At 24.3% G+C, this 19,260-nt stretch overlaps 1 protein-coding gene across 1 annotated transcript in view; it reads right to left on the bottom strand.

The window, feature by feature from the left end:
• LOC129605797 (hemicentin-1) overlaps nt 1-19,260 on the bottom strand; it is a 148,888-nt gene that overhangs the window by 57,918 nt on the left and 71,710 nt on the right. The window contains exons 2-3 of the mRNA XM_055515747.1: nt 9,920-10,052; nt 4,925-5,133 (exon numbers count right to left, since the gene is read on the bottom strand). Of these exons, the coding sequence (XP_055371722.1) occupies nt 4,925-5,133; nt 9,920-10,052 (342 nt within the window). The remainder of the gene's footprint in view (nt 1-4,924; nt 5,134-9,919; nt 10,053-19,260) is intronic.

The raw sequence follows: 19,260 nt of genomic DNA, 5'->3' as shown, positions 1-19,260 counted from the left end.
AAACTATATAAGAAATCGAATGAGCTTTTTTCCCTATGCACTACAAAGTATAAACAAAAAACTATAAGAAAAAGAAAAGCAGTTATGTGCTTGAATGTTTGCCTATGGGAAATTTTCTTTTCTTTCTTTAATACTATAAAAAAGTACAATAAGAAAAAAAAGTTGAAATACATAAAATAATGTAAGGACATCTCGTATTATAATAATATTATAATCAAATACTGATGATGATGGTGATGACAATGTTTTCCCTAATACAACAAAGTTAAAATTACAAATTTTAAGAAGGATATTTTGTAATCTTTTTTATTTAAAGTAGCTGTATTAAAATAACACAGCAGCACATAATCAAAAGAAAAGAAAAATCTTGTTTTAAAAGACGGCAAATATAGAATTGAATAATTTTTATGAAAACTCTTTTTGGTTTTATTCCCCCTCTGACTTTTTCAAAGAAAAATGTTAATTTGTTGAGAATTTTATTAAAAACAAAAAAAAAAATTATTTTAATATCCCAAATGTATTCTAAAATAAAATAAATGGTAATATTGCAGTGTTGTCCGGTTTATTTCAAGGATCATTCAAATTTATATTGAAAATTTAAAATTTATTTTAAATTAAAATATTTGGTTTCATCTCTTCTCACATTTTTTTTTAATATTAATATAGTTGTTTCTTCGGAAAATAGTAGTTTTTCTTCTATAATAAGCCAGAGCAGTAAAATTTTTGTCTTCCTAGGTAGGTGAATTAAACTCTGAATGAGAGGCTATTTAAATTTATAAAATTTATAAAAGACCAATTTAGGTTTCTTTATATTCCTTTACATTTCAATCCGAATTTTAATTTTCGTTGTTAGTATTGGAATATTAATATATTAATTGTAGAAGATTATGGCATATTTAGACTATTTTACGCAAATTTTTATTGCTCGTTAAACCTTATAATTGAAGATCTTATATTGAAGTTTAAATACTCACAATTTCATTGCTGCGTATTGTAAGACATTTTAATTGTATAAAAGAATAGCAATGGCACTGAGCGAAGTCATGAAATTTTATAACTTATTATAAATTAATTGTAATAATTAATAAATATTGATTGTAAGATTGTAAATCCAAATGTCCGATAATTTTTAAGATAGATCTCATCAAAGTCAGAATTTTTGTTTTATTTTTTTTTTTTTTGAATTTGTATTTGAAAAACTCTAAATTTTTCGAAAATATTTGTTATTATTTTTTTTTTATTTTTTTTGTTTTTTTTTGATGCGCAACAATGAGATCTAAAATTTAATCTATATACCATTACTACTAACTTTACTAGTATTTTCCACCTTTTGCAGACCACTGTATATTCAAATAAGGAACAATAACTACTGTTTAAGCTTCTTGCACAGGAAGCTTTATTTAGCAAGTTTTTATAAAAGATTCTTTTATATCTTTTAGGTTAAACTTTACATGAGAAGACATTCAAATGTATTTTTATTTACGATTCCATATTAAAGTGACTAAATGACAGCTTTCGTTCAAGTGTATGACATGAATAATCCTGGAACATATATGTACATAAATTTTTGTAATAGGTGTACATTAATATTATGCGACTGAATTTTGCATTTCAATCATTGTGTTAAATTTTAATACCCCGAATAACAGTTTTAAAATGTTTGATTTCAAAAAAAATTTTCGAAAACTTTTCAAGTAGCTAAGATATGATCCTTTTCTGTAAGGAAAAAGAAAATTTTTTAATTAAGCATATTTTGAAGTAGGATTGGATTGTCTTCAACAGAACATTTTTCATATTTTTTTAATTACATTTTTATTAGGTTAGAAAAACAAGTGATTATTCTTCTTGCCTCAAAATCTTTTCACGGATTACAAGTTCGTTTAATTAACTTAAATATAAGGATATTAAGGATTAAGTATGATGATGGTTTTAAAATATAAAATCTTTTTCTATAATAAAAGCGTTTTTAAATTTAAAGAATTCATTAATTATTATTGTTGATTTTTTTTTTATTTTTTTTTTTTTTAGAAAGAGGTAATTTAAAATTAATGAGATAGCAACCATAATAAAAATTATTTATTTATTCTGTTTTTTTTTTCTTTATTTAAAGATTTTAACAATTTTGTTTCGTTTCTCATTTTTCAATTTTTTTTTTTAGTTTTATCTTTCATACCATAATGACAACATCAAGATAAATACCATTTATCTTTATAGACTTACTCTATATATTATTATATACGAACTTGTTCCACTTTTCAACAACTGACACCAAAAATAAAATTGGAAAAGAGAAAACAAAAAAAAAAAACAAAAATCGCAAGTGTCATCAGCGATAAAAATGAACAAACGCTTACTATCAAAATTAAAATTAATAGTTTTAAATATAGTCTATACGTACTAACATACATATATATATATAATATATGCAAAACGCCTGTATATAGCGTTTATATAATTATGTTCACGTAGAGTCGTTTATCTACGTATTGTGGTATATGAAAATTTTGTGATACACACATACATACCTCACTTTGTTAGTTAAAAAAAAATTTTTTTTTTTGTAAAATAAAAAATTAAAATTAAGAAAAATCAAAAGCAAAAATATGAAAAAAAAAAGAAAAAATTAAAAACATAAAATAGAATTTTTCCCCATGCTTGCTTTAATCCTTGTTGCATTTTGATGAATAAAGTGCATTTTTGATGATGATGGGATTTTCATCATCTGTGTAATATTCATATACGTATATTATGTACATCACAAAATCTTCATATATGTATATTCGTGAATATATATATACATATAATGGTAAAATATAACTTAAAGTGTAAAAAGGAAATAAAAGAAATGACGCCGTTGTTGGAAATTTTCCAACAACTTCAAGGGAAAACAACAAATAGATACGACAACCATAATGGGAAGGAAATAAATTTTTAAACATTTTTGAAAACTGTTACATTTTTTTTTTTTACACTTTATGGCTGTTACATTTTTTCCTGAATTTTTGTTGTTCCGTTTTTTTTTTAAATGTCGCACCACACCATATAACTTGTTAAAATCAAATATAAGTATGAACCCTTTTTCATGAAAATTTTGGCCACATATCATACATTATTATATTGTATTGTGTAGGTATATATATTATATATATGTATATATATTTATAGAGATACATGAATATATAGATATATTACGTTGTTATAAATCATTCATTTGTGTTATTCGCAGATTTTCTGATATATTATTCCATTATTATTATACCTACATACATGTTAAATTATTATGAATTTTTTTTTTATATGAATGAATCTTCTATTGAAAGTTTTTACTAAAATAATTTATGTATTCCGGTCCAGAGCAGCTGTCTATCATTGATTTTACATAAATGGAGTGTTAAATAATATTTTGATTAATTCTTTTAAAGATTATAAAAAATAATTGCTTTTGTGATTTGATAAAATTTTCGATTAAAAAATTACTAAATAGGTACTGTTTATATGTACGTACATTTTACAGATTTTTAACACACACCTATTAAAGTAGTGTATATAGTTTGATTATTAGTGTAGTCTTCTAATTACCTATTTAATAGCATAATTTCAAAATAAATTAATGTTTTTGGTACTACGAACCGAAAATTTTTTATACGTCACATAAAATAATTTCACTGTAAGACTCGACAACTATTGACAACAGAGAATTTCTTGAAAATACTTAAACATTGATATCTCTATATCTATTTTCCAAAAAAAATAGCTCTATTTTATATTAAGCACTTGTTATCGAAATATTATTTAAGAAGGTCATCAAAGCGGAAAAGTCTAAAGATTCTCCTGTATTTTTTGAATTCCATGCAAGTAAAATTTTGAAATACTGGAATTTTCTGGTTACTTGTCTTTTCAATATTTACAATTTCCATTAGCAATTTCATATTTTCGTTAAACACAATAAGTTCTTAAATAGAGAATCGTTTAATTTTTGCAATTATAGACCTTTTAAAGGCTTTCTAACAGCTCCTCAAAATGGCAAAGATCTTACAAAAAAATTTTAAAATTACAGTTTGCAAATCATTAAAATTTAATGTTAAATATAAAAATGCTGTCAACACTTTTTTATTAAAAATACCTAGATAATTCCTAATGTATAACAGTAAAGAGCTTAAAAAAATTTTAATGTTACGTATAGGTACCACATAATCTACACACATTACACAACGTATACATACGGTACTAGCGTTTTATATGAAAAGTTTCATTCTCTATATAATTTAATTCTTTTATATATATACTAGAGAACATATTTAAATCTATACTAAAAATGCATTATGTAAAAAACCATATAAGAGAGAAAAAAAAGGTGACGAAGGTAAGTAAAATTTATGATTAACGTTTTTGTAAATTCAGTTTCACTTCAATTTAGGACGTCAAGGTAGCGTAAGTAAATTTAGATTAACAAAACACTATTGTACATTTTTATAAAATATGCAATGAAAAATAAAAAGTTTATAGGATGAAATTTGAATAAAGTGCTACCATTAAAAGTAGGAAAAAAAAAAAACATGTTTTTTTTTTATTGCAAATTTGATAAATTTAAAACTTTAAGCGTTCCCGTATATTATAATTTCGTGTGTTCAGCTAACAGGGATATTTTTAATTTATTGTGATTTTTTTACTGTGCACTAAATTGATAAAGATCTAATTTATTTTTAAAAAAATCCCGTAAATATCTTACAAGCATGAACTTTTTAATAACATGTTGTAAACGTTTTATGTAATATACCATTGATAAATCAAAACTAACTGATAATTTAGAGTCTAGTAACAATATAATTTTTTATATAATAGATAAAATTTAAAACAGACACATTTTACTTTAAATTTTATAATATTTAAATAATATTCAAAAATAATAATCTAAATTACTTACTTATCACTGTTAAATTAACTATACTGTTTCTTGTTTGAGCTACTTTGTAATCAACACGACATCTATATACACCACTGTCTGATTCCTTTGTGCTTTGTACAGCTAATTCACCTGGATCCTTATCGAATAAAAAATATGCCCTATTACTAAATACGGATTCATCTGACCATCGTTTGGCAGCTTTTAAATCACCAACTCTGATATCGACACTGTGTATTTACACAAAAAAAAAATAAAAATCAATAAAATTTGATCATGAACAAAAATATTTTTCTTATAATTAAAATAATAATACCAACAATGTTTATTCAGATATTTAAGTTCACAAAATTTTAACAAATGTCTGTACCAATATTGTTTCAAATAAATTCGGATCATATAGCAGCACATTTCCCTTGAACAAGTCAAGAAATTTTTTTTTTGCAAAACCCACCCAATTATTAATTGTTCTTATGGATATCCAAAAAATATTTTAGATAACAAAAAGAATAACTAGAAAAATAAATTTTCAAAATAATTCATTTGTGTATAAAAGTTCAGCTTTCTATTTCAAAGTTTATAGAAGTTGTGCACACAGGCGGGCAACGGATTGGTAAAAAACTGACAAGAATAAATTTCCACCCTACTTAGTTTGGATGACATTAAGACTTAATTAATTTCATTAATTTCAATCTAGTCTCGAATCAGTAACTTACTAAAATTTCAATGACACTCCATATGTCATATAAGACTAGACGAATACTGCAAATAAGCCAATATTTTCATAAAAAGTAGTCCGCGTAGCTATTATAAGAGCTCACGATTTCTGCAGAACTAAACAAGTTCTAATTTAACACATAAATCATATAAGCCAAAATTACATAAAGTTTAATAAAATATGTGGCCCACTCTCTTAAAAAATTTAATCGAATTGATTAAATTTTATTGAAAACTTTTCAATTCAACATAGCGAGATCACAAACTTAAAAACAATATCGAAATATGTTTTTTAAATAATTAAATTTCACCAGTTTACTTAATTTATTTCACGTTTGATTAATTAATTTAATTATTATTTTTAAAATACTTGTAGTATTTTTAACCTTTTTGATAATTTTTTTTATATTTAATTACTTATTTACAATTATTTTAATAAAACAAAACAACTACAACAAGAAGAATAAAACAAAAAGGATAATGGATGTGAGTTTAAACATTAAGCGTAATTATAAATGCTATTTATAAAGAAAATAAATAATTTTTGTATTAAATCAACACTATTTAATTATTTAAAAAACATATATTGATTTCGAAAATTATTGTAAATATGTATAAATAAATGCCAGCATACATTAATAATAATTAATGTTTCCGCATGATTAATTTAAAGCAGTTTTGAGTGAAATTTTATTATGTTATGTGGGTGCTTAAAAAAATAATGAATGACATGGGAACGTGTTACATAATAAAATAGCTCTCTACCTACCTAAAATTGAATTTTGTTTTTTTGGAAATTGAAATCCAAAATTGAAATCCAAATAAGTACTTAAGTATAAAATTGTCATCAGAATAATAATTTTAACAAGTTATTGTAACGTATAGATTGATAAGGTTCCTATGGCTGGAAAAACTTGGATTTCACGCAGATCTGTATTACGGGAATTAAGAAGGGGATCTTTAAGGAGAACTGACATTAGGTTTAAGTTATCGTATAACATTTTCATATAAAAACATACTATATAGTATTTATGATTTTCAAATTTCTTGTAAGATTGTTAAAAATACTGTATAGACTACATACTCGTATTACTTATGTAGTTAATTTATTGTAAATTATTAGGTTTGAAATAAAATTTTTAAGTAGATATTTTAATTGAACTTGTTTAGAATATTTCACAAATTTTATTTAAAAGCAATATTTTAGAAAATGAACTTTTAAAATTTTTGGAATTTATTTTTATATCATATTTTAGCTAAACTGTTTTACTGGACTAGTACTCGTACTCCCCCTATAATGTCCCAGTAGTGGCTTTCAAAAAAATTCATCAAATATGGTCATTCGCAGATCATTGATAAGATTTACGAAATTTTTACAATTATTTCGAATATCGGTTTCCCAAGTTAAAAAAAAATTACCATGCAGATTATCGTTCCAAAGGTCTTGAAAAATTCTACAAAAAAGAATTCTCTAAACTTAAAATAGTTGGGAATTCTTGGCAAAGTCCAAAGCTAATTTTTATAATTTGTTGCTATTAATGCTGTCTACATCGTTTCCATCGTTACATATGTCATATGATTCAATAAAAATTTAAAAACTGAAAGGAACAAAGAATTTCATATTTATTTCCAACAGCTATTGCTTATTAAATGCGGCATGCCCAATTACACAAATTATGTAACTATAGAATTAATATTTTTTATTAATAAAGATTTAGGAACATAAAAATTTTAAATTTTAACCTCATTACATGTAGAATTGCAGAATGTTTTTGAAGTATGTATTATGAAAAAGTGGATACGCTATAAGTAACCTATGGCAGATTACCTAGGTAGATTAAAATACACCAACTTTGCGGTATCTCATATAGTTGAAAAAAAAATTATATTACTAATTAAATTTTCCAAATCGTGTGTACCCAAAAAAAAAAATTTATTAAAAAATCATTGTAACCCTTATAATATTTTCTTTAGAATTTAATTTGAAGTATTGCTTGCCAAATATATTTTATTTTTTTATGTTGCAAAATTAATTTTCCTTTACCCGTCTATGAAATAGAATTTTTTATTTGCCAACTAGAGTAGGTTGTAGACCTGAAATCTTATTATTACAAAAATTTTTTTGGCAAAACATATTTTTTATGCAAGCAATTTTCTTTTTTCTTTAGAAAGAAATTTTAATGTGGGTTGGTTTGGTACATATACATTATTATTCAGAAAACTTTTCTATTTTAATATTCTGGAATAAGAATTAAACGGAATTTCAATTTTGAATGAACATACTTGAATGAAAACGAAAACTTGTGAATGAGACGGATTCTGGACTATGATCCATGAGTCGCTTTTTAATATTTTTTAGATATTTTTTTAATTTAATTCTATATTTGGATATCGTTTTTACCATCTTAATTGCATTTGTCACATGCCTAAAATAACCTTGCACACGTAACATATTTATAGGTAAGTATTCTCTAATATGAATGTATTTTATGGAAGGTGTGATTGAACTTTGAAAATTAATTGCTCGGTATTGTTGCTAAAGTACGCGTGTTAAGCAATTTGTTATTTTTTAAGGGACTGGGTACGAAAGGTAATTGAATAAAAGTAAAAAATAAATTTATTTGGCGTGCAATATTCTTAAATGAATTTCTTGGAAATGAAACTTTTTTCGAAGTTTAAAGAATTTTTGAATAATAAAATTGCGTCTATATATCACGTTCATCTTAACTACGTTTATTTAACTTCTACACCATTAAAGTATGTTGTAAAAACGTGCAAAATATTAACAATAATTCAAAATTTTGCATTTTAATAAAAATTCCTGTCAACATTGTTCTAATAATATAAGATCGTTATAGTTTCATAAATCTAAGAGAAAAAACAATTTTCATTATAATAGATATAATTTTAACATACAACACTTGTAATGTGGTTTAAGTACAATAAAATATAAAACAACATTATTATATTGTTAAAATAATGTTCAATTATTCTTGTTCCATATAGATTTCTATTTTTTTACATGGATCTTATGCACATCTACAATAAAGATTCTAAAGAAAGTAAACTTTATATATGCAACAAATTAATATTAATATTTTCTCTAATATTATTTTATTATTCTATTATACGTTATGAACACTTAGAGTATAGAGTTTTTAGAATATTGCCTCAGCAATAAGGAGTAATAAATAAATTGAATGTTGCTCAAGGCTTTCTTATACCAGGTAATATTTTGAAACAAACAATTTTATAGTTTTTACTTTAAATATTAAGGAAAGAAATTTTCTACCATTACCTTTCTTATTATAAAATAAAATGGATACCAATTTACACATATATAATATTTTCGTAGGTACACACATGCATTTGGATTTATGTTGAGATAGTCATGATGATTTTCTATTTTTACATATTAATAAAATATGTACAAAGATCTATGAATACCTATATTTTAGGATTATTTTTCATGTTATAAATCAAGAATTTTCAAGCTTAGGTTCGTTGTAAACGTTAGAATTCTTTAGTAAGTAAACGAATTCATCGAAAGATAAGAGTCCCAGAAATACCTACTATTTGTTCAGCTGGAAAATAAGCTTTAAAAGAAAATTAGCCCAATCGCCAAATTACTTTGCGTACAAGCAGTATAATTGATTCATACAAAATTATATTTAGTATGTTGCGTTATTTATTCACAAACATTTTGAAAATAAGTACGATGAAAAGTTATTTACTATACTTGAGTAGAAGTTACTTATGCAAGTTTTTGCCCATTTCTTAACAGGAAACAACGTAGAATTAAAATAAAATTTTCGATTTCTTTTTTAAAACAACTGCGTAGCGGGTGTTTATTAAATATTCAAGTCTAGATCAGGTCATATAAGGAAAAACGGAATCCCTATCTTTATCTTATTGGTTAATTGGCTTCTGAAGTAGAACTTTTTAAAAATTGAAATTATTATGGCATTCTTTAAATAAATGTGTGGTTTAAAATCTGATACAAATGCACATATACATATCATAATTGTATGTATGTATTTACTGAATTTTTTTTTTTGAACAGCAACACGAGCTTCTAAAAAATTCTTCGGTTCTATACCGTAAAATCTTTTATAAAATATTTGCACATTTATAATATAAATTCTCTGTTGTGTTCATCATAGGAAAGGAAAAATAATAAAAATTATAATAATAATAAAATATTTAGATGCAGATATTTATGTATGTATGTATATAATTATATCTATACATTACAATATTATATTATATTATAAAAATATTTTCATAAGTATTTCTTACCTATAAATTGGTGTACCTTTATCCTCTCTATACCACAATATAAGAACGATATCATCACCGACATCATGTGTGCTCACATTACATGGAAGATAAATGGTTTCCCCGGTCAGAGCTTCCATTTTGTGAATTGGTACTTTATATTTTCATGATATTATTATTTAAAATAAAAAACACAAGAAAGAATAAATTTGAAAGAAATTTTTTTACAAAGATGATGTTATTTTTTTTGTTTGCCATATTTCGTTGTTGTTTGTAAATTTGTTTTTTTTTTTTTTCAAAAATATAGATATTAATGTATATGTAAACATAATATATGATCCCGTATAAGTGAGCATCGTTATCCAACAAGAAATTCAGTAAACAATATCCAACATTAAAAATTTATTGTTTTATATTTATTTTATTTTTATTTTTATTTTGAATCAGGATAACATAAAAATTCAGTTGAATCGGCGAAATGAACACACACACATAGTTTTGAATAATGCGATATGGTGTTAAAAAACAAAAGCAAAATTTTTTTTGTTCAAAAGATGAAAATGTTTCAGTATGTAATTACATTATTTTCATACACAATATCAGCATCCAACAGCAATTGTAATCATCATCAGTCGAATTCCAGTCGAGTGGTATGGTTGGATAAACATCAAAAAATGTTGCACAGAGAAAGAGATCATCATCATCATCGCCATCAATGAAAATAAAGAAAAAGAAAATACAAGAAAATTGATTATTAGCATTATTTGGTTTTCTGAATAAAATTTAAATAAAAATAAAAATTTTAAATTGAAGGGAGGCACATGAATTATACATGTTACATTACAAAAGTACATAAATATTTATAATGTTATGCATATATTTATGTACATACATTTAATATTATGGTTATTATATGCACGTATATTTTAATAAAAACATTTGTAATATTTTGTATTGTTATTTATAACACTTATGTATATTGAATAAGTTAAAGGGTGTATCTGTATAAGAACTCAAGACCCAGACAAGTAATTTTAAAATGAAGGTCAAAAAATATTTCTGTATAAATATAATTGTCATATTATACAATTGAAATACGTTAGACTTAGTCATTATGAAATATTAGGCTTGAATAAGCTATTTATTTATTCTTTGCTTAAATATTTGATAAAGTTTTCTAATAATTTTGTTGTAATAGGACAGAAAAATGTAGGTGTTTTGAATATGTCCTATTTCTATGGCGTAACACTAACTATATATGCATACACAATTATAAAGCAATATTATCAAAAGTGAGGATGACTTTCTGAAACCTTATACAATTTTTTTACACAAAAGGATATTAAAAATCCCTGTAGTTAGTTAAAAGAGTACAAAAACTATGTATACAATATTCCTTTGTTGCCAAATCGGCGATAAATATTGCAATTATTTGAGAGAGATTACCCGTGAGAAAGATTACAAAATGTTGCACAAGGCCTTTTTGAATGAATTTTTGTCCAGTTTTAAACTTGCCGTTAGGTTCATTCAATTTATTCAATTTAATAAAAACTGAAACTGAGGAATATTATATTTACGGGGTTTGCGTCCTATTATTTTATAAAATTGCTTATTGATTCAAAATCATACGAATTTAAAATCTTTTTGTGCTTCCCCGATTTATTTTGACCTGAATAAAAATGAAGAATTAAATAGAAAATTATTTTTTTTTTATTTCATTAAACTCTATATGCACCGACCGAGTAATTTAATAAAATATTATTGTGCAGTTTTCCACAGTTTTAATAAGGAACAATTACATACATATATGTATTAAAATGTATGCAAAATAATATTTTATAAATGCGCTGCTGTATTATTTACAATAAAATACAACAAATGCTTTTGTACTGGAGAAAAAAATTTGTTGTAAAATAATTCACCTTGTACTCAAAATTATTGAAAATCAAATTTACGTAAATGTGCATGGTAATATGATAAAATATAATATATATAGAAAAACTTACGCATACATATATTTATATAGAAATTAAAAGAAATTGAGTTGATCTGGCCAACTGTACGACATTTGCACAAAAATAACAAATTCTTAGTCCTTAAAAATATTAGAATAAAGAAAGGTATTTCGAAAAGGCATCCAAACTCGCAGAGAAGCAGGCCGCGATAGCCGAGAAGAGATAAAACTAATGCAGCGGGTTTATTTTCTCTGAACAAAATGAATATTAGTATTGTGATCGGGCTTTGCAGTGTCGTTGTTTCTCCAACAAGATGGCCAAGACCAAAAAAGTTGAAGTTGCCTTATTGCAAATTTCAGTCAGAATATTGGGCGGAGGCGGATATTCGTCATCTGCTATGCAAATGCTCTCGCGTGAAGCCTCCTCTTCGACTCCTATTAGGATTCTTTAAGAATATTGGATGGTTTTAGAGGATGTAATAGTGCTGATGGGCTCACTTGAGGATCTAGTGTTGGGCTTTTGTGTTGGGCTGCGGCCTCTCTCTTACCTTTATAATACATGGGAGATAATTCCTAAATAAAGCATATTAAAGTTGATGAGCTTTCAAAATTCAATCCAATTTGTTACACCAATAACTTTTGTATTTTTATTGTGAAAAAATAACTGTGTTGATTCAGATTTTCCCAAGTGTACCTTACAATTACAAATTCAGATTTTATCAGATTAGTGCTAAAACCGGAGCATCAAATCTATGACGTCTTTTAAGCTTAATTTAAATATGGATGCAAAATGCATAATGATATGATATCAAAATGCAAATATTGTATTTTATTGCAGTTTCATCCTCAAAATTATGATATATATTTGAAATGAAATTTTATGCATATACATATGCATATATATATTATGTATATATATTATAATAAACATACATATTTCATTTGCTATTCACTTATTTGTTGATGCAAATACAATCAGTAAATAAATATTAAACTGAAAAAAATTTTTATTATAATTACAATGCTTCCAACATAGAAGTTCATAAATTAATATGGAATTATGTATATAACATGTGAATGAATTTTGGTATATTTCATACTTCGAAGTAGGTACATAATTTTCTGAGAATGAGGTTGAATTTGGAAGAAAAATTCTTTTACAGAGTAAAGCAGGGACGTATAATATTTTTTATAATACATTTTAAATTCTTAAAGTTAGAATTTTTTTTTGTATCGTTGAATTTTGTTATTTAAATACAATTTCATTGAAATGATGGTCCATTCAAAGAAAATGTCACGGTATTTTATTATTTTTTTCAAACCTGTGGTAAATGTCAAATAGTCAATATAAACAAGAAATTTGATAATCGAAGAAATCTTCAGACGTAGAATAGCTCAATTTTACGGCCTATTAACAAGTCCAAAATGGGTAATGGCCATTGACTTCAAAATGTTTGTTTAGTATCTAAGCGGTAAGGAATTCGTTTATAATAATTTTTTAAATATAGTTTTTTCATTATTACATCACTATTTTAAATTGCGATTTTAAATTTGACACAAAAAAGAAAATTTCGATTGCATGTCAACATACTTACATAATCGCATTAAATATGTTTTTATGTTTGTTTTTAATGATTGCAAAATAAAATGAGACCGGAAACTCATAAAAAATTTGATGTATATGCAAACATTTTTCCATTAAAAAAAAAGCATATTTTTTGGAATATAAATGAGCAAGTAATAGCGATTCAAGTTCTTAAAAGAAATTTCAAAAAGAAAACTCTTAAGTTTAATTTAGGTTTATGTTTTTATTTTTATTGGGTTATTAAAGGAAGATTAATTTCTTATAAGGATTTAGAGCAAAAAAAAAATAAATAAATTTAAATTCTTCCCAAATTCTAAATTCGTTGCGACGAACATAAACTCAATATGCATATATTATAAAAATCTCCTCTATGCTCAAAAAAACCGTTTTAATATGAAAACTTTGAAACTCTAGCAAGTATATTTATACAACTTATGTACATTGCATTTTATATGTTCTCCTTTGGCTCTACTATTATCGTGAATTTATTCAAATCTTTGCATTTATATTTTTGAACAAAATTGTATAGAAAAAGATTCAATTCTTTTATTGTGCATTCAAAAATTTACACCCTACGGAACTCTCATTTCTATCTCTAAATCTTTAACTAGTTTTACTGGAAAGTCAAAAATCACATTGAAGTTCTTTATATGTATACTTTTAGGAACTTTCATTGTGTATTTATTGGAATAAATTTATAATTGACTGTATTTACAAAAAAAAAACAACTTCTTATCATAATCTTAGCATGATACCTCATATTGACAATTGAAATGTTTGCATGGGCCTGAAAATATGCTATTAAATTAAAATTATTTGAAATTCAAATATTTTCATTCAAATTATTTAGCATGCAAATAATACATACAAACACTATATAGCTGTATAAATACATACTATAATATTATATTTTATGAATAAATTTTTAAAAATAATATGTCACATTATAGAAATGAAAATTTCTAGGAAAATTTTATTTGAAGTGGAATATAAGAATACAGTGACTGATCCAGTGAATGGTCGGCACATATTCGATTATAGATTAAATAATGTCGTGTCTGATAATGTGTTGTATAATCTGTTTACTAGTTTTATACAAGTAATATTGCTATTAGCTTATCAAAAGTTCCAGATTACAAATTATAATCACAGCAAAAATGATATAAATTTTTTCCTCCAAAACACAAAATTTATAAATACACAATTATAATTAACACAATAAAAGTTTACAAATTCAAAATGAGCCTGGAGTAGTCCGAGCGTTTACACCTGTGATTATCTTCGCTGGCCTATTTTCGATAAGTTACATCATTCTTAAGTGGGATGGAAATGCAATTTGGAATAACATTGTATTGCACTTGATCTTTCATGTTTCCTGCTTTCAGTAATTTAAAAGACATTTTGAAATACATACATTGCGATTGCAGATGTCGGGAGCAGTAAATAATTCTTTAAAAGTCGCATATGGCTCCGTTCATTCCCCAGTTCTGCTTTGTTGTCCATTATAGTAAGTATCTATGTTGTGAATAGCTAACATTGTAATAATTTTATTGGAATTAAGGAGAGAAGGAAATCTGTTTTACTTATTCCTTATTCGAATGTTAATTAATTTATTCTGATATTAAGAAGAAAAATTTCGCGAACCAGTGAACTATTTTATTTCTACACTTCCGACACAACTTGAAAATGTTTGGACCCGGATTCTGGTCAGAAAGCAATGCCTGCTTTATTAAGCAAAATATGGATTGTAAAAAAAAACAATTTTTTTGTATATTTTTCAATCAAGGCAATTTAAAGTAAAATTAAGAAAATTGAAATTTTTTTTTATACCCAAAGTACTTTGAAAACTCTTTTTTTTTTGGAAAATTTCAATATAAAAGATAATATATGTACGAGAGGGTACTTGAAGTTGTTGAAAATTTTTTTGTTAAATATAAGGAAATTATATTCTATTTAAAGAAGCAAGATTTCAATAAAAGAGGAAAACTTTATTTATTTTTTCTTATATTATAGTTGTTAAGTTTTATTAACTGAAATTCTATTGAAAGTTTTTCAAACATTTTATTTTTATTGAATTCTGTCTCTTGGTATTCAAAAAAAATTTCAACAAATAAAACTTTATATCTATGTGTATGTATTGCATATTTTTTTTTGCAATAATATATTTTAAAGTAAAGAACAAAATTACATGAAAACTAAATTGCAATAAATAATACAAGAAATGTTCGTGCTTCCGTTAAATTTTTGTCAATATAAAATATGGTTGAAAAGAAAAGGTACCAAATCTATTTAGTTATCATGATTTACACATACTTATACACATACAATATAATAATATTAAAGTCTATTCAATATAAAATTCAAGAAAAAAATTTTAGCTATCATTTTGTACTCTTCAACTGCTCATATAAGCGTCTTATAAAATATATTTTATGGAAGTGCATTATGATAAAAAAGTTTCAATTTACAATAGTTATTTAAAAGGGTAAGATACCAATTAATATTATTCAATATTACAATATCTAATTATAGATTAAAATTTTTAATTCAATTGGGGTGTATATTTTTTATATTCTAGTAAATAACATGCATTATATTAGTAATTAAATTAAGTTTATAAGTTATGTACGCCTGCATATTGTATTTTCACTTCTCTTGAACAAAATCCTTTGCTCATAAAATTGAATTTATTTTATTCTTTTGAATGTATTTCTGACTTTCTATACAATATGAAAACATCAACTTGATTGGCAGAAATCTTCAACATTTGCAATCAAATTGAAAATATTAGGAATCATACTGAAAACATACATTTATTATTTTTGATTGGTAGAAATTTTTAAATTTTAATTTCATTCGAGGAGATCAAGAGTTATTTAAGGAAAATATTCTCTTTGTTTGAAGATTTAATCGAAATTAATTTATTATTTATGTATAATGAAGTTGCTATTAGACTGACTATAAAAAATGGACAAAAGAACTAATAGTGCACAGAATACAAATCCGTTAAGAACTTTAACGGGCGGGATACGGTAGGAAATTTATACTATTATTGAAAAAATTTGGAAATTGTGTTAAAAAAAATTGTAATAAAAATTCTAAATACGAAAATATTGTTTGAGTTTTTAATTTTGAGTTGCTTTAATTGAAATTTACCGAAAAAGGAACTTTAATTTCCTCTACCGGGAACAATAAAAATTACTTTTATTTTTACTTTTATTTAATTACATTTATATGACAATTCCAAGTGCCTTAATAATATACTCGTACATCATATAACCCGCATATACCTATAGAAATCTTTATTATATACGATTCTTTTTCTGCACAGGTCTTTTATTGCAATTTTATAGTTTATACATAAGGGAAGAAGATTTTTAAGTATCGCGTAATTTTTAAAATGAAAACAAAGAAATCCTTATTTTTATTGGTATTTAATTAGTTAAGTTTTAATGAGTGCGGTAAGTGAATATTATGCAGTCAAACAATTAAATAAAATTATTAAAGAAAAAGCAAAAAAGAAAATTTTAATAGAAAAAAAAAATAAAGAGAGAATCCTTTATTTTCCTAGTTTTTCTTTTATGGTATTAAAAAATTACAGGCGATGATGAGCCATTCAGGGATTTTATATTATAAAGCTTACTGTAGCGATTTTTTTTTTCCAGCAATTTTGTGTATAATGATGAATAATGGCCCTAGAGAATCATGTATTTGCGTTTTAAAATTGACATTGATTGAAAATTCATTAAAACAAAAATTTTTGTACTTTCCTCTTTTTTTTGTTTTTGATACCAAGGATACTTATATACTGTGTGTGTCAACAAAATTTAAGATTAATTATAGTTTATTATAGTATAAATGGTATTATAGACGTGCATTTATTTTACATTAAAATTTAAAAGCTTTTCATAAGTATTGTTGAACTTTACGGTTTTGTACTATGCAAGAATTTATTTTTGATTTATATTGATGACCTTTGTATATTTTTCAGTTTTTTCGCTATATTAAAGAAAATTTAAGTGAAAAGTTAAAATAAAAATTAAAATCGCACTTAAATTCGTATTAAATATTTTTTAAAAATTTAATCGTATCCGTATAAATATTGATGTTACGGAAACGATGTATATAGTAAATGGAGAAAACCGATACTTAAAATCGATTGAAATCGATTGAATTGAAAATAAATTTATTTATGTAATTTAATAACTAAAGTAATTTTTTCTGTTCCAAAATCAGAAATACTAGAATTATAAAAGGATACTTGTAGAAGAAAGTTTCTGATCAAATCGTAAATTTTGTGGAGCAAAAATAATCGTATAATAACTTAAATATAAATTGTCAAACATACATGATTATAATATAATTATAAAAGCACTTGTATGTATACATATGGTTAAATTAACTAAAAAATCATAATAATTATAGAATTAACATGGGAATACAACAATGTACTTGTTATGATAGAAATAAAATTTTTTTTGTCAAATCACATTAACCAAAAGCTTCTTATCTGCTTCCCAAATATGTACATTTATACATACATATATCTAAATCTTAACATCTCATTAGACTAAATTTCTAATGTACACTAAGAAAATTTTTATCTAAATTAGATCTTTTTTTTTTAAAGAGAAAAAACACAATCTACATCTGAAATTACGACAACCACACTTTACAGCTAATTTTCATACAAATGTTTTTCCTTTTCTTTTTTTTATTTTGAGTATAATTCAAAACAGTGTTAGAAATATACAGTTTTTTAAAATTTATTATCTACTTAGAATAAAAACAAAATTCTGAATGGGCTACAATAATTTTGTATATATCTTTTAGTCAAATTCAAAATAGGTTTTGAGTAATTGAGAAATATTTATAGCTTATTACAAAAAAATTATTTCCCATGTGGTCTAGTGTTTTTACTTGAAAGTTGTGTCAATCAAAATATTTTTTAGTCAGCAACATTTCATTTTGCAAAATAAAAAAGGGCTATTACCAAAGGAGCTATTTATATACCCCTATTATAACATTTATACAACAAAATTGTATTATCTACGAAATTGTTATACATTATATCCCTTTTAGTTTTATGTCATCCATATAATTGAAATAATTTTAGGCGCGTTTTGTTATATAAAGTAATGAAATTTGCTTATAATATAAAGACAAAAATTGTTTCTACTTTGAGCAAAGCATTACGAGTTATCAAATAATTTATGCTCAAATTAGAAATATGATCTTTGAAATGGTTTATGACCAAATTAGATATGCGTTTTTTTCAGTGTATATAGTTACACATTATATTATATGAAACAAGAATAATTCAAAAGTTAACAAAAATAATTTCTCAGCCCAAGTACGAGACTCGTAACAATTTTTATCTCATAAGACTCTTGTAGAGCTATATTAAGAACTCTTTAAGAATATTACTCTTATAATTTCAGTCTTGTGGAACACTAAAAGACCTTAATGAGATCTTTATAGGAGCAAAAGAACGCAATTACTAGAGTTATTAATTCTTGAAATGAGAGTTAAGCTCCCATTAAAAGAGTTTTTAGAGCATATAACTCTCATAATAAAAAATATGTAGGACTCAGATAGTACTAAATTATTAAAAAAAATTAAAAATATAGATATACCAGTTTAACATATTTATGTAATATCTGTTTACCAGTTATGTACTGATATTTCAATCAATAATTAATATTAAGATAAAATTGATTAATATTGTATGTAATTATTATGTAAAATTTCTATAAAATTTTTCAACTATGACAGTTAAAATCTATAAAAGTTAATACATATAATAATAATGAGTAAATATAC

Source organism: Condylostylus longicornis, unplaced genomic scaffold (genome assembly GCF_029603195.1).
Source record: "Condylostylus longicornis isolate FDR11 unplaced genomic scaffold, ASM2960319v2 ptg000014l, whole genome shotgun sequence".
Classification (NCBI taxonomy): Eukaryota; Metazoa; Arthropoda; class Insecta; order Diptera; family Dolichopodidae; genus Condylostylus; species Condylostylus longicornis.
Note: the sequence above shows the minus strand (reverse complement) of the source record. Positions and strands in the feature narration are given on the sequence as shown.